This window comes from Acomys russatus, chromosome 26, assembly GCF_903995435.1.
Source record: "Acomys russatus chromosome 26, mAcoRus1.1, whole genome shotgun sequence".
NCBI classification, from domain to species: domain Eukaryota; kingdom Metazoa; phylum Chordata; class Mammalia; order Rodentia; family Muridae; genus Acomys; species Acomys russatus.
In genome coordinates, this window is record NC_067162.1 from 6070833 (window position 1) to 6085004 (window position 14172).

The 14172-nt window shown below is 44.5% G+C and overlaps 1 protein-coding gene across 1 annotated transcript; it reads left to right on the plus strand.

Moving 5' to 3' along the window:
* Positions 1-1180: 1180 nt before the first annotated feature.
* On the plus strand, positions 1181-1498 carry LOC127209631 (60S ribosomal protein L36-like). Its single transcript, XM_051169317.1, has one exon. The coding sequence runs from the start codon at positions 1181-1183 to the stop codon at positions 1496-1498; it is 318 nt and encodes a 105-aa protein (XP_051025274.1).
* Positions 1499-14172: the final 12674 nt, after the last annotated feature.

Consider the following 14172-nt stretch of genomic DNA (forward strand, 5'->3'; position numbering starts at 1 on the left):
CCGAGCCGCCGAGGCTGCCACCCTGCCTGATGTGACCCTCTGAAAACTGTTGACAAATACTGCGCGCACAAGATGAGGCTTGAAGGATTTTCTTAAAATGTTGACATCTGGAACATCAGGACCCGTTGCTCCAGGAAAGTCAGTAGATTGCAGCCCAAGCTGCTGCTTCTCCCAGGTAAAGGCCCCTGAGAGAAATCCAGGTGAGGCAACAAGAGGGAGAAATGAGAGAGAAGAAAGAGAAATGGGTTGCCCAGCTCTTGTCAAACGAAGGTCAAGGAGCGAGCAGCTGTGTGTGCCCTTGAGCCTTTGTTCACTCAGACAAAAATGGTGGGTTCTGCTTGGAAAATTCTGCTAACAATATGCATTGTCCTGAAATAGGATAGTAAACACAACAAACTGTGAATGGCTATTTGTATAAAACGCTTTCAGATTTTCCTCTCAAATTACAGGGCAGTCTATAAACAAATACGGAATAAACTAAGATCCTTCCAAATAAATCGCCCTATAAGTCACTTTATTGTCCCTGTCCTTTTCCTTTATAATTCTTTTCTTTATTTTTTCTTCTTCCTAAAAACACTCATATCATTTTAACTATTATAACCACCCAAAGTGGTAACACTTGGGCTGCAGATACGGCTCCGGAGACTCAGAAATAAACTCTTGACGCTCCAGCCATCTGGTTTTTGACAAGAGAAGAGGAAACACGTACTGAAAAAAAAAGGACAGCCCCTTACAAGTGCTGCTGGGAAACTGGGCATCGGTGCATAGAAAAGGACACTGGGTCTCTGCGTTAAAATCTCACCTTGTACAGAAGTCAAATCAAAATTGACCAAAGACCTTAACGTAGAAGAACCTGAAACTGAGAGGACATGGTGAAGGCACTCAAGGATGCAGGCATAGTAGAAGCCATTTTGAATAGGATTCCAGTAGTTGAGGAATAATAGAAATAGTACACAAAAGACTGTATTTAGCTAAAAACACTCCAGTGAGAAAAAAAAGCAGTTAGCAGAGTGAAGACCTACAGAAGAGGAGGAAACCTGTGCCAGCTACTCATCCAATAGGGGCTTAATACCCAGAGCACATAAAGAACCCAGAAAATTCAAACACTAGAGGAGCAAATAGCCCAGTCAATAAATGAACAAATGCTTCCTGTCGCCGCCGCCATCGGAGAGCAACAGCCATGGCCCTGCGCTACCCCATGACCGTGGGCCTCAACAAGGGCCACAAAGTGACGAACAACGTCAGCAAGCCGAGGCACAGCCGGCGCCGCGGATGCCTCACCAAGCACACCAAGTTCATGCGGGACATGATCAGGGAGGTGTGCGGCTTCGCGCCCTATGAGCGGCGCGCCGTGGAGCTGCTCAAGGTATCCAAGGACAAGCGCGTGCTCAAGTTCATCAAGAAGCGGGTAGGCACACACATCCGGGCCAAGAGGAAGTGGGAGGAGCTTAGCAATGTGCTGGCAGCCATGAGAAAGGCAGTGGCCAAGAAGGGCTGACGCCCCCTCCCTCAATAAACGTCTGTGCACAGTTTTATGTGTAAAAAAAATAAAAATAAAAAATAAATGAACAAATGAACTGAATAGACCCCTCTCAAATGAAGAAATGCAAATAGGCAAAACAAAAACGGGGAAAAAATATTCTGCATTTTTAGCCATTAGGGAACTGCAGGTTAAGCAAAATTGGGAACCTATCTTATGTTAGTGGAAGCTTCCGGTTTCTTTAAAAACTCAGTTGTGTCATGTAGCGTTTTTCTGGAAGCTGTTCTATAAAAGGGTATGTGATGTGTTGCTTAAAACAGACACGCGAGAGGGCGTGTGGTATTTAGAAAGAATATAAATATATCCCCACGGACAGCGAGACAGTGAGGTGCTTTTGCATTGCAACGCCATGCAATGCTTGGCTGGTCTTCGGCGGTCTTTGCTGGTCTTCGTGTCATAAAGGGAAACATGCCAGGAACTTCTTATGGTATTCCGGCTGATTCTGGCCACTTCCACCGACTCGTGTCAATTTGGCAAAGACTTGCTGTTTCTACTGGATTATGGTGCCACTACTGATTTGTGTTGCTGTTTGGTGTTTGCTATTGAACTGGACTGCTTGTATCCAGACAACGCAGACTGGAATCTCCCCAAGACACTACGTCTAAACAGGCCCACAGCCCCCTTTCCCAATTAACCTCCTTTCTCCCCTACCTCTGGTTGATGGGTTACAAGGGAGGTAGAAACATTTAAGAACCCTGAATAAAGTAGGTTTTTTAAAAAATCTAAGCCTACAAACAAGAAAATAGGCAAGGAATAAATATTTACAAGCATGAAGAAAGGGTCCCTTTATACACTGCTGGTAGGACTTTCAATCTGTATAAGTTAGATGGAAATCAGTGCTGAGGTTTAAAAAAAAAAAAACAACTAGAATGAAACCCAATCCATCTACATATTCAAAGGAGTCAAAGACACCTGCACATCTATGCACTGTGTACAACAGCCAATGTACACAACCAGCGTGTAAGGTGTGCTTATGGTGGGATCTTACTAAGCCATAAATAAAACCATCTTTTTAAGGAAAATGGATAATCCTGTGTGTAGGGAGAATTTTGGTCTCTTAAAAAAAAAAAAAAAAAAAGTTATGTTATCTAAATATGTTTTTGTTTTAATCCCAGGTACGGGATATGAGCTGCCTCAGTTTGTCCACAGTCATTAACTATGAATGTCTCGTGCTTTAGGAGGGGCGTGATTTTTGCCAGCTGCAGATAGTTTAGTTCTGGGGCCTCCGGAGAGGGTATAAATGGGAGAGCCCTGAGAGGGCTTGTGGTGACTGCTGCTCCCCCTACTGCTCCTTCCCAGCCCCCTCGCCATCCCTCACTCCCTGCGGCTGATCCCTGCTGCTGCGTTTGCTATTGGTGGATATTCTGATGATGAAGATTGGACTTGCCCCTAAGAACCGGATGCCCCTAATTAGCAGGAACTAGTCTAAAGAGATCTATGCCCCTTTTCCTTTCTTTCTCTCCTACCTTGTATTGGAGTTGGAAGGAATTAGTGTAAAATGAGGGTTGGAAGAATCCAATAAATTAACCTAAAAAAGTACGCCTTTGTATCTTCCTGTTTAGCCAATCTCACAAGCACATACATCTTCTCCTATTTGTGGGAATTAGAAGGTGGGAGAGATAAAGGGGGAATTATTAGAGATAGGGAAGGAGAAAGAGGTAGTGGGTGGGTGGGGGTAAGAGAAGATAATGGGTATGTGTGGATATGACCAAAGTGCATTATACACATGTATGAAATTATTATAACAAAGCCCATTACTTTACACGATTAATATGTGATAATAAAATTTTAAATAGATAGCAGTGACACCGAATCCAAATGTGTGAACTATCGGCTCAGGTGGCATTGCGGATCAGCCTGCTAGATGCTGAACAGCTCTGTTAAAATGTACTCACCCTGAACGTGGCTCCTGTTACAAGATCGCTTTCCTCACACAAAGCTGAGGGTTTGATCTCAGCCCTGCAATGCTAAATAAATAAATAAATACTAGTACTGGATGTTTTAATGTGAGCGTTTGGTCTGTAAGAATCTTGAAGGACCCCATGCTCATTCATCTTTTTATCCATATTGTCAGGAACTGGCGTATGGCATTGATCTGCATGGTCTGACTTCTATATCGGAGAGTCTTCACTAGAAACTTCCTTTCGGGGCTGGTGATGTGTCTCAGCAAGTTAAGGTGCTTGCTCTGCAAGCCTGGTGACCTGAGTTCGATCCCCAGAACCCACATAATGGTGGAAGATGAGAATTGACTTCACAAAATTTTCTTTTAACCTCCATACACACTCTGGGGAGTGTGTGCCTTACCAACATATATAAACTCACACATACACACAATACTTTAAAGAAATTAATTTTTGGAAATGGAAAAACCCTTTGGTTTTTTTTTGTTTGTTTGTTTGTTTGTTTGTTTGTTTGTTTTTTGTAACCAGAGTTAAGTGAGCTGTGATTTTTCTATCACGGTATGAACATAATCAGAAACCTAACCAAGAGTACAGGGCTATGTGAACATGAGTTTTTGTTTATGTATTGTTTTTACATAATGCTCGTGCCATGTTATCCAGCAGGGGGCTTGCTACCCATCTCAATAAGGGAGCCTTAGGAGAGTGGGCTTTGACCAGACTCCTCTGAATGCAACTGGTCAGTTTAAAGATGTGTTGATAGACATTTACCTAAAAGGTTGCGTGGTGAGAAAAGTTTAGAGCAAATTAGATGACACACGTTCTTAGTTATAGGCCTTCCCAGAACTTTCTCTATTTCGATGTGCATGATGCATCTTTGCAGGGGAACTAGATTCCGCCGTGACTGCAAGCTTCCTTTCGTGGGAAGTCATCCCCAGACCAGCTGTCTCTGGAATGGCCAGGAACTGAGAAGATTTGAGGAGACTATAGCTGAGATGATGACTAAGCTCAGATTCTATAGAGTGCACTAGATCTCAAGTAGGCCTCTAGTCTAAGCCTGGCAGGAGCCTGGACCAAGGAGCAGTGACGGACAAACAAACAAAAATACAAAACAGAAAACAGAGCGCTGACATTAAGTAGTAAAGCACCCACCTATATTCACCCATCCATGGATCTGTGGTCCAAATGCAGCCTTCTGGAAGACCCTGGTCCCCCCAAACAATGCGTGCACTGCACACCATATTACCTGGCACTCACTATTTGGGTCTGTCATCACAGACTGGACATGGCAAGCTGTATTTCCTGAGGGCAGAAACTCACTGATATTGTTGGAAGTCCAGGATGATGACATTTCCTGGGGGCGGGAATCCTACAGGAAGAAAGGGCTTCCAACTCCGCCCTCATCTGTCTCTTCCCTATGAACAAACGCATCTGACATCTGCCTGAGTGCGGCTCATGTCTGAATCATCACACATATTGTGACAGTAACTGTTTGAGTCTTTCAGTCATAATAATGTAATTCTTGATTTTGAGGACTAATGTCTTCACACTTAACAACTGTGTGCCTCGGACATTTTTTTTTTTCAGTAGCTCTTGACGCCTGTGAGGTGGGAAATGTGGAGCTGTGTCCCACAGGAGCAGATGAAGATAGGGGAAGGTGAACTGCAAACAAACTGGGGAAAAACAAAAAATTGGGGAGAAACAAGAAAGGGAGACTTTTTCTTTCCTTTTTGCTTTGCTTTATTGAACTTTAGTTATGTTTACTGCTTTAAAAAGAAAGCTGATAGTGGGTGGTGGCACACACCTGTAATCTCAGCACTTGGAAAGCACAGGCAGGGGTATCTGAGTTTGAGGTCAGCCTGGTCTACAAAGGGAGTCCAGGACAGTCAAGGCTACACAGAGAAATGCTGTCTTGGAAAACAAACAAACAAAAACAAAGTAGGAGGAGGAAGCAGAGGAAGAGGAAAGAAAGAAAGAAAAAAGAAAGAGAGAAAGCCCAAACTGGTATAAGTTAGCACTTGTTGCTGAGTGGGACACACATGTGCTTTTTAAATCTTATGTTCTTTTCTTCAAGGATTAGGAGGGAAAGAGTTGGCTTCATTGACAGCGTGATTGCCATGCACGAAGACCCTTAGCACCCACTTAAAAAGTAGCATATGGCAGCATATAGCTGTAATGCCAGCACCGGAGAAATGTCTATCAAAACTGTAATAAGCCTCATTTGGTGGTGCATATCTTTAATCCCAGCACTTGGGAGACAGAGGCAGGTAGATCTCTGTGAGTTCGAGGCCATCCTGGTCTACACAGTGAGTTCTAGAATAGCCAGGGCTATTTCGAGAAACCCTTCCTGAAAATAACAACCAGCAAGTTGTAGTGAGATGGCACCTTACACCTTACAGAACAGCCATCTTGAAAACAGAAAGTTATGTTTCCAATGGGGACATTGGAATCTGAGGATCCTGTTAGTGAGGGTGATGAAAATTGTGTGTTTGCTATATAACACAACATAGAGGCTTCTCAAGAAACTTAAAAGTTGAGCCACCAAACAATCCAGCAGTTGGGAATGTAGCCAAAATAACTGAAAATAGGATTTCACAGAAGTACTTCTACATCCCACATTAATTCACAATTGCAACATTATTTATAATAGCCAAGAGGTAGAAGCAACTTCAATGTCCATTGATAGATAAATGGATACAAATGAAACACTGCTCAGTCTCACAAAGAAAGGGCTTTCCGTGTACTACAGAGTAGAGACATCTCAGAGATAGTGTCTTCAATGAGACAAGCTAGCACAGAAGAAAAGGCTGCATTTGATTCCACTTGCATGAGGTAGAGACAGACAGCTGAGCTGTGGTTGCCAGGGGCTAGGAAGAGGAGGAGGAGGGAGTTGGTTAGTGGGTAACTTAGTCTGTTTGGGCTGCTGTCACAGAAAACCTCAGGCTGGGTAATGAGCAGAAATTCATTGGCTTGCAATCTGCGGGGCTGAGAAATCAAAGGTCATAGGAGCCATTGAGCGGGTGAAATTCTTGATGCATTATGCTATGATAAAGAATAGAAACAAAGTCCCCTGGATGGGGAGGCCTAGTGGCACTCAGAGGAAGGATAGCAAGTTACCAAGAAGAGACTCGATACTCTAAGAGCATATATAAGGGGAGGAGGTCCCCCTCAGTCACAGACATAGGGGAGGGGAGAAGGGGGGAAGCGCAAGGGAGGGAAGAATGGGAGGATACAAGGGAAGGGCTAACAATTGAGATGTAATATGAATAAATTAATAAATAAAAAATATATTGATAGAAAAAAGAATACAAACAAAGAAAGGGAGGGATTGGGAGGAGAAGGGGGACTAAGGGGGAGAAGGTGGAGAGGGAGAAGAGGGAAAGTAGTAAGAGTTAAACTCTCTCTCTCTCTCTCTCTCTCTCTCTCTCTCTCTCTCTCTCTCTATTCTTTGTGAGTTTCACATTAAGTACCCCAAAACCACTCATCTCCTCTTCCCTTCCCATCTGCCCTCTGCCTTTGCAACTTCCCCCAAAATAAAATAAAAATAAAAAAATAAGTTGTCCCTCTATGTTATCCTGACCCCATCTTTGCAAAAATTCCCAAGTTACTTCCTTTTTCAGTTCTTTCTTTGCTCCAGCCGAATCTTCATCTCTCCTACACCTCTTCCCGTGGCTGTATCCCCAGGCTTCTCCTAACTCCTCCTCCCATGGCTGGCAGGGAGTCCAGCCTTATTCTCTCCCCTGCTCAGTGATTGGCTATAAGCTGCTTTATTAACATATCAGGGGGACAATTGAGGAGCAGTGTTTACACAACATTGAGACAAGAGATTCTTAGACCAAGGCTTGCAATCAGATATGGGGCGGGGTGGTGGTGGGGGACAGAAATCAGCATTTGAATTACACAATAACCTTATGCCAACAGAGGGCCCTTGCATGGGGCCACTGTCAGGTCTGGTAAGGAGTGAGCCAGGGACAATCATCAGACAGGGAGCTAGCCTAAGATGATCACCCATCAGGTACTATGCAGGCCTGGGGAGCAGACCATGCCCAAGATGACCCTGTCTAGTGCTATACTGCATGAGAGGGGCATAGCATTCCTGAGACCACTGCTGAGACAACTCAGAGACTCTGGCCTACTAAGAGGAATGAGTAAGTGGTGGAGAGAGAAAGAGAATGTGGACACAATGAAGAGAGGCAGAACTGGAGACTCAAGGGTAGTGAGGAACAGCCCAGTGTGAGTAGCCGGTGATGCCACTTGAGACCATGGTGGGGTCCACGGCCCTGCAGCAGCAAGGATCTGTTACCACCAAAGGCCAGGCAGACATCCCCGGTCTGAGCTGCCACCCAGGGACATGTTGCTATCTGAGGGCTGTGCAAAACTGGCCCTACCCCTCACCTGGGCATCATGGGAGAGCTAGCTTTGAGGTCATGAGACCAGGAGAGCTGACCCTCCCCCTATCCGGCTGCAGTACTCAGGAGAGTGGGCCCTACACATTGTGGGAGTTGCAGGGGAGTCAGTCCAAGAGTGTGAGTGTGGGAGAGCTGGCCCTACTACTGTCTCCCAAACAGTGATATAGATAAGGGAGAGATGCCCTCTTTCCCCCACTCTCCCCTCCCCTACCTGTGGCAGGTGGGAGACCTGGCCCTGGGGTCAGGAGAGTAGGAGAGTTTTGTTCTGCCCCTCACCAGCTGCATTACTCAGGAGAGTGGGTCCTGCACCTCACCAGGGCAGCACGGTAGAGCTAAACCTGGTGACCACTATGGGGGGCGAGCCAGCGGGGGATGAGCATGGGAGAGCTACCTCCACCTCTTGTCCGCTGTGGGGTGACATGGACAAGGAGGAAATCTTCTCCATTCCCATTCGCCCTCACCACTGCAGGTGGGCAGGAGAGCTGGTCCTGGGGTCATGAGAGTGGAGGGACTGCCCATGCCCCTCACCAGCTGCAATATTTGGGACAGTGGGTCCTGCACCTTGCCCGGGCGTAAGCCAGTCCAATGGCCAAGAGTGGGAGATCTGGCAGGCTGGCCAGCTCAGATACCTCTCCGGCCCCGATCCAGGGTTTTGAATTGGCCCATCCCAAAATCTACTCCATCTACGAACTGCTGACATGCATGAAGAGATCAACACTACAAGAGCAGAGCGTCTCTGTGACACAGCGCAACAACAGGATATCTGAGAGGAGTCCCAGTGAGGTTCCGGTATTGGCAGAACAGCAGAAGCCAGAGACTCAAAGCAGACCAATGTGTCATTGCGATGGACATTTGCAAGCAAAGAAGTGTAACAGAAGGGTATGTATACTGCGGGGCACACTGTGATACACTACAGCTTCTGCAAGGAGGTTTCTTGTTCTGTGGTGCAGGGTGTGGGAAAGGGGTTGGAAGGGTGGAGGATGGGTATGAGGAGAGAGGAAGATCAGTGGGATTCGGGTACATGGTGTGAAATTCACAAAGAACTATAACAATAATTTATATTTGGGAGTGCTTTCCTATTCACCCACTCTGCTCCCCAAATAAATGACACAGAGACTTCATAGACTTATTAATAAGCTTTAGGCTCAGTAGCTGGGCAGATATGCATTTGTACTAATCCCCCTATGTTAGTCTTGTGCCCCACGCTACATGCCATATTGGACCTGTATGGATGTTTCTATTCCATCAAGCCATGTCTTTCTCTTCCTCTCTCCTCTCATTTTTCTTCTTCTCTCTTCTTCCTTACCTCGTTGTCCCTGCTGAGACCCCAAGCCTGAGAATGGAAGCCCCGCCTACTCTCTCCTGCCCAGCTACAAGCTGTCCAGATTCTTTATTAACCAACTGGAGAAAATTGGGGAGCAAAATTTATACAATATTGATCAATATACATGACAATGCACTTGTATGGACTGTAACCAGAACTTGGAGCCCAGAATTCAGCATTTGTGTGTATAGAGCACCAGACCAACCCCTAATATTTCCCCCTTTTTGTCTAAATAAAAAGGCTCTTTCTTTTTACAGTAAGAGCAATTATGAAAACTATCATGTAAAAATTATAGTTGCAAAGTCTAGTCCATTTGTATTAGAAAAATTAGGAGAAATTACTCTACTATCTACCCTGTCTTGGTGAGTGCTGTACCCAAGTTATTTTCTATCATAGTTTGTAGTTATCAACCTAAAAATCTATTTAGATCTAAATATATCTTTTAAAACATTTTTTAAAATTCTAAACAACTTAAGCTTAGTTGTGAGACGATAACTATCTAGTCTTGAGCCTCATCAGAGACCCGAGAAAGGTAAATATTACCCGAGTAAACAGGAAGTGCAGAGCAAGCAGCTTCCTAAATATAGAAATGGCAGATACCGTGGGGTCTGGTGGCCCTTTAACAGACTGGAGTTAGTCAGACTTCACAGCCTCACTTTACCTCCTGCCTTGAAATTTGGCTGCTCACAATGTGTGCTCCCAAGACTGTCATCTGCTACCTGTACCAGCACCACACAGATGGGTGCCATGCCTCTAAACCTCCAAAACTGGAAGCTAAATAAATATTTGCTTATCTTGGTTACACCGGGTATTTTGTTCTAGTAGTCCCTCACTGACTAGAATACTCAACAATATTTTCAATTGATGATGATTATTTGGATATAATCTGATTGTAAATTGAAGAGCAGCACATGTGCTGTCACAATGTTAATTAAATTCCTAACATGAGTTGTTTGGGGGACAAATTAAAGCCACAGTAATGAACAATGCAAGATTAGGGTAGTTCTGGAAACTACCTGGGCGTGACAATCTGTATTGTGTTAACAATACATAGTTGTGTGCTTGTAAATTGTTGGGTGTGTGACATGTGTGTGTACATGCACAAAACTGACTAATAGGCAATACATTTACCTTAAGTTATTTATAATCCATGTGTACTAGTTTCTTTTCTGTCGCTGTGATAAAATACCCTGCCAAAAATTAACTTATGGGAGGCGGGCATGATGGCCCATGTCATTAATCCTAGTACTTGGGAGGCAGAGGCAGGCAGATCACTGTGAGTTCAAGGCCAGCCTGGTCTACAAAGTGAGTCCAAGACAGCCAAGGCTACACAGAGAAACCCTGTCTCAAAAAAAAAAAAAAAAAAAAAAAAAAAAATCAGCTTACAGGGAAAAGTGTGGGACCGTAATGTCCCCAAGCTGTGGAGGAAGGGTCAAGCAAGCGTCAACTGGGGATTCCTCAGACATGAGGACAGCAGGAGCTGGCTACCTCCTCCCTTCCAACCTGGTGCCATAAAGCCAGGTCCCCCCACCATCAACCCTAGCAAGAATTTATTACCCTGACAGTTACCACCACACTTTACTCCTTGTTTGACCTTGTAAGGTCCCATCCACCTACTCAACAGCCCCTGAATATGCAGGTGAACCATGTTCCAAACCCCATGGCCGATGGTGCACAGCCGCACAATCCCTGTCCCAGAGACCCTGGCCACCTCCCCAGGGGCACAAATACCCCTCCCCCAATAAACCAAACCAGCTCTCCGAAGCTGTTCCTGGGTGTGTTTATCACCCACGCCCAGCTACGCTTCCCTCCCTCCAGTCCAGCTCAGCGCACAAGCAGCCTGGCACCCTGAGGGGGAAGCCGACACCACGGAGTAGCAGAAAAAGAGTTTGTTTTGACTTAGGGTTTCAGAGGAGTAAAGTCCACCATGGCGGGAAGACACGGAAACTGTCAGGGAAGTCACGTGGCAGGTGCAGGACCCTCGCTGATCACTTCACATCCATGCGCAGGACTCAGAGGGAGCACAGCAGGGCCTAGCTAGAAAACCTCCAAGTCTGCCTGCAGCAGTAAAGCACTTCCTGTACCAAGACTCCATCTCCTAACAGTTTCATAGCCTTCCCGAACAGCGTCATCAGCTGGGACAAAGTGTTCAGACATGTGAGTCTATGAGAGGGGACACTCATATTCAAAATACAGCACTGTCCAATGGAGAGAGTGTTGAAAACATTGAAAAACACTTAGTACTTAAATAAATCCTTCTTTCATCTTCCAAGTAATTTGTTCAGGGTGAGAGCAAGCAACGCTGCCTGGTCTACTCACAGACCTCAGGAAAAAGAGCCTTGCAAACCTCTCCTGATTAATAAACAGGAACCGTATTCATACTAAATGTCTTCCACACCCAGCTAAGACTGAGGTGCCATCTTGGTTCTGAGCCACCTGTCTTTAGTCTTCCTCCGTGACTCTGTTGCCTCCCAAAGTTGACCAAGCCAGTCAGATTTCTATTAAGAATTTAAAATCTGGAAACAAAAATGTAAATCGTAGCTTGCTGGGTCTTTGACAGTCTACATGAAAATCGTTTAGGACTGAGCCAAGTCCAAAATGGTGCAGAAAAAAGAGGAGCTAGAAGCCGTGACAGAGGCAGTGTGATCCCACACAAGCACTGACTCCATTCTTGCAGGTGTGGCTTCTGCAGTTTGAATGTGATGTGGCGGCATGTGGGGATATTTTTGGCTTATGTTTTGTCTGTTTGATTTTTGTCTTGTCTAGTGTTCTTCTAAGTTATCTTGCTTAGCTCCTGGATCTGTGGTTTGATGTCTGTCATTAGCCTTGGCTTATCCCAAAGCATTATTATTTCATTTTTTTTTTATTCTTTTCCTCCTCCTCCTCCTCCTCCTCCTCCTCCTCCTTCTTCTAGGAATCCACAACTTGTGTACAGCATATTTTGATATTTTTCCATAGTTCTTAAATGTTCTATTCTGCCTTGTCATCTTTTTTATGTTTCATTTTAATTTATAAAGTTTCCAAGTGACCAGTTTTCAGGCTCCCTGACCCCAGTTCTTGGCCATGCTAGCCTGTGGATGAGCCTATCAAAGGCAGTCTTCATTTTTTGCTAGCGTTTTATTCGTAGCATTTTTTTCTTGAGTGCTTCATGGAGTCCAATTTCTCTGCTTAAGTGCTGTTTATTTTTCTCCACTAAACTCTTTAACGTATTAGTCACAACGATTTTAAATTCCCTGTTTGATCACTCTGACTTCTCTGTCATGTCTGAATCTGGTTCTGATGGTTGCTTTGTCTGTCCACACTGCTTTCCTCTTACCTTTCAGGATATTTATGGTTAAGGGTTGAAATGGGAACATATTTACAGGTAATAGGAGCTGAGATAAAAATGTATCTGAGAAATCAACTTAAATGAATTGTCGACGGTCACTAAGCCTTGCGGCTTTTAGGCCTGGGGTGATGTACATAATAATAGAGCAGAAATGTGTGCTTGAGCAAAGTCACTCCCTTTCTATCCAGGAAGGAGAGGGGGCGGGGAGAGAACACGAAAAAGAGTGGGGGCTCCCAATACACTCTTCAAAGGCAAATGGTGCCCCATGCTCTGAAGCAATGACTCTCAACCTCCCTAATTCTGACTCTTTATTACAGTTCCTCATGCCGTGGTAACCCCCAAACATCAAATTATCTTTATCGACACTTCATAACGGTAACTTTGCTACTGTTAGGAATCATAATGTAAGTATCTGTGTTTTCCAGTGCTCTTAGGCGACTCCTGTGAAAGGGTCAACGGGTTGAGACCCAGACGTTGAGAACCACTGCTCCCAACACAACCAAGCCTATGGTACGTGAGCCTTCAGGAAACATTTTCTGATGCAAACTACAGCTTTTCTCTTCAGAAAGGAGCCAGCCTTTTCAAAAGCTTCACGTGTCATGATTTAAAACACAGGTCTCGCTTCCTCCACATCCTGAAGGCTGAACTTTGACTTCTGTCTTTATGACTTTGTGAGATTCACCATATTACAAATAAATCCATCTTTTCTTTACTTGTCCTGAACAATGAACCATGCAGACAAAAGATTTGTGGGTGTAGTTCATTGCCCTGCCTGAGTCACAGCTCCCTCAATTGTATAAACAGGGTTGGGGTAAAATAATTTTAAAATCTTTTTTGTTGTCGTTGTTGTTGTTTTGTTTTGTTTTTTGAGACAGAGTTTCTCTGTGTAGCTTTGGCTGACTTGACTCACTTTGTAGACCAGGCTGGCCTTGAACTCACAGGGATCAACCTGCATTTGCCTCCCAAGTGCTGGGATTAAAGGCATGTGCCACCATGCCTGGATTAAAACCTATTAAAGTTCTAGCGATAACAATTTGTACTAAAAAAGGTAGCATGATTTATTGAACTATTCCGCTTTAGATTACTGGTCATTTCCTATTGTCAAATGTGTCTTCACTATAAGGAAAGGTAAATGATTATTAGTAAGAAGGGAAAAAAAATAAGTAGCCTTTGAAACTGGGTCAGAAAGAAACTTCCCAGTAACCAAGAATGCTGTGGCCATACCAGTTAGAACACGTGACAGCTGACTGTATAAACTCTATTTCGTTGGTATGCTATCAATCATTAAGCATTTTCATTACAAACACATTGCTTTTCAGTGCAGAAGCCTGTACACGGTAGGGCAGCACTATAATTGAACTAAATCCCCAGCTCCCGGCATGTTCACTGCAAGACAGCCCAAACCATCTACTCTAAGTCACTTGTTCAAAACAGAATTAAAGCATCAGTTCTAACATTAGTTCTGTCTGCCTGGCGTCCTGCTTCTCTCTGTGACTACCAATCCACTTAGTGTGGAAACTGATCTTTTCCCAACTTCAAGTGTTTCCCGTCACTCATAGAAGCCCCACACCCTGTAGAGACCTGAAACCCGGCAGGTAAATCAATCTGAGTACTTCCTTGAATCCTTCAGACTCGAATCTGTGGAGCTACGGAAGTCCTTCTTCTTCTGGGGA

Excerpts from the sequence above, each read along its gene's own strand:
- LOC127209631 (XM_051169317.1), top strand. The coding sequence starts at position 1,181 with ATGGCCCTGCGCTACCCCATGACCGTGGGCCTCAACAAGGGCCACAAA.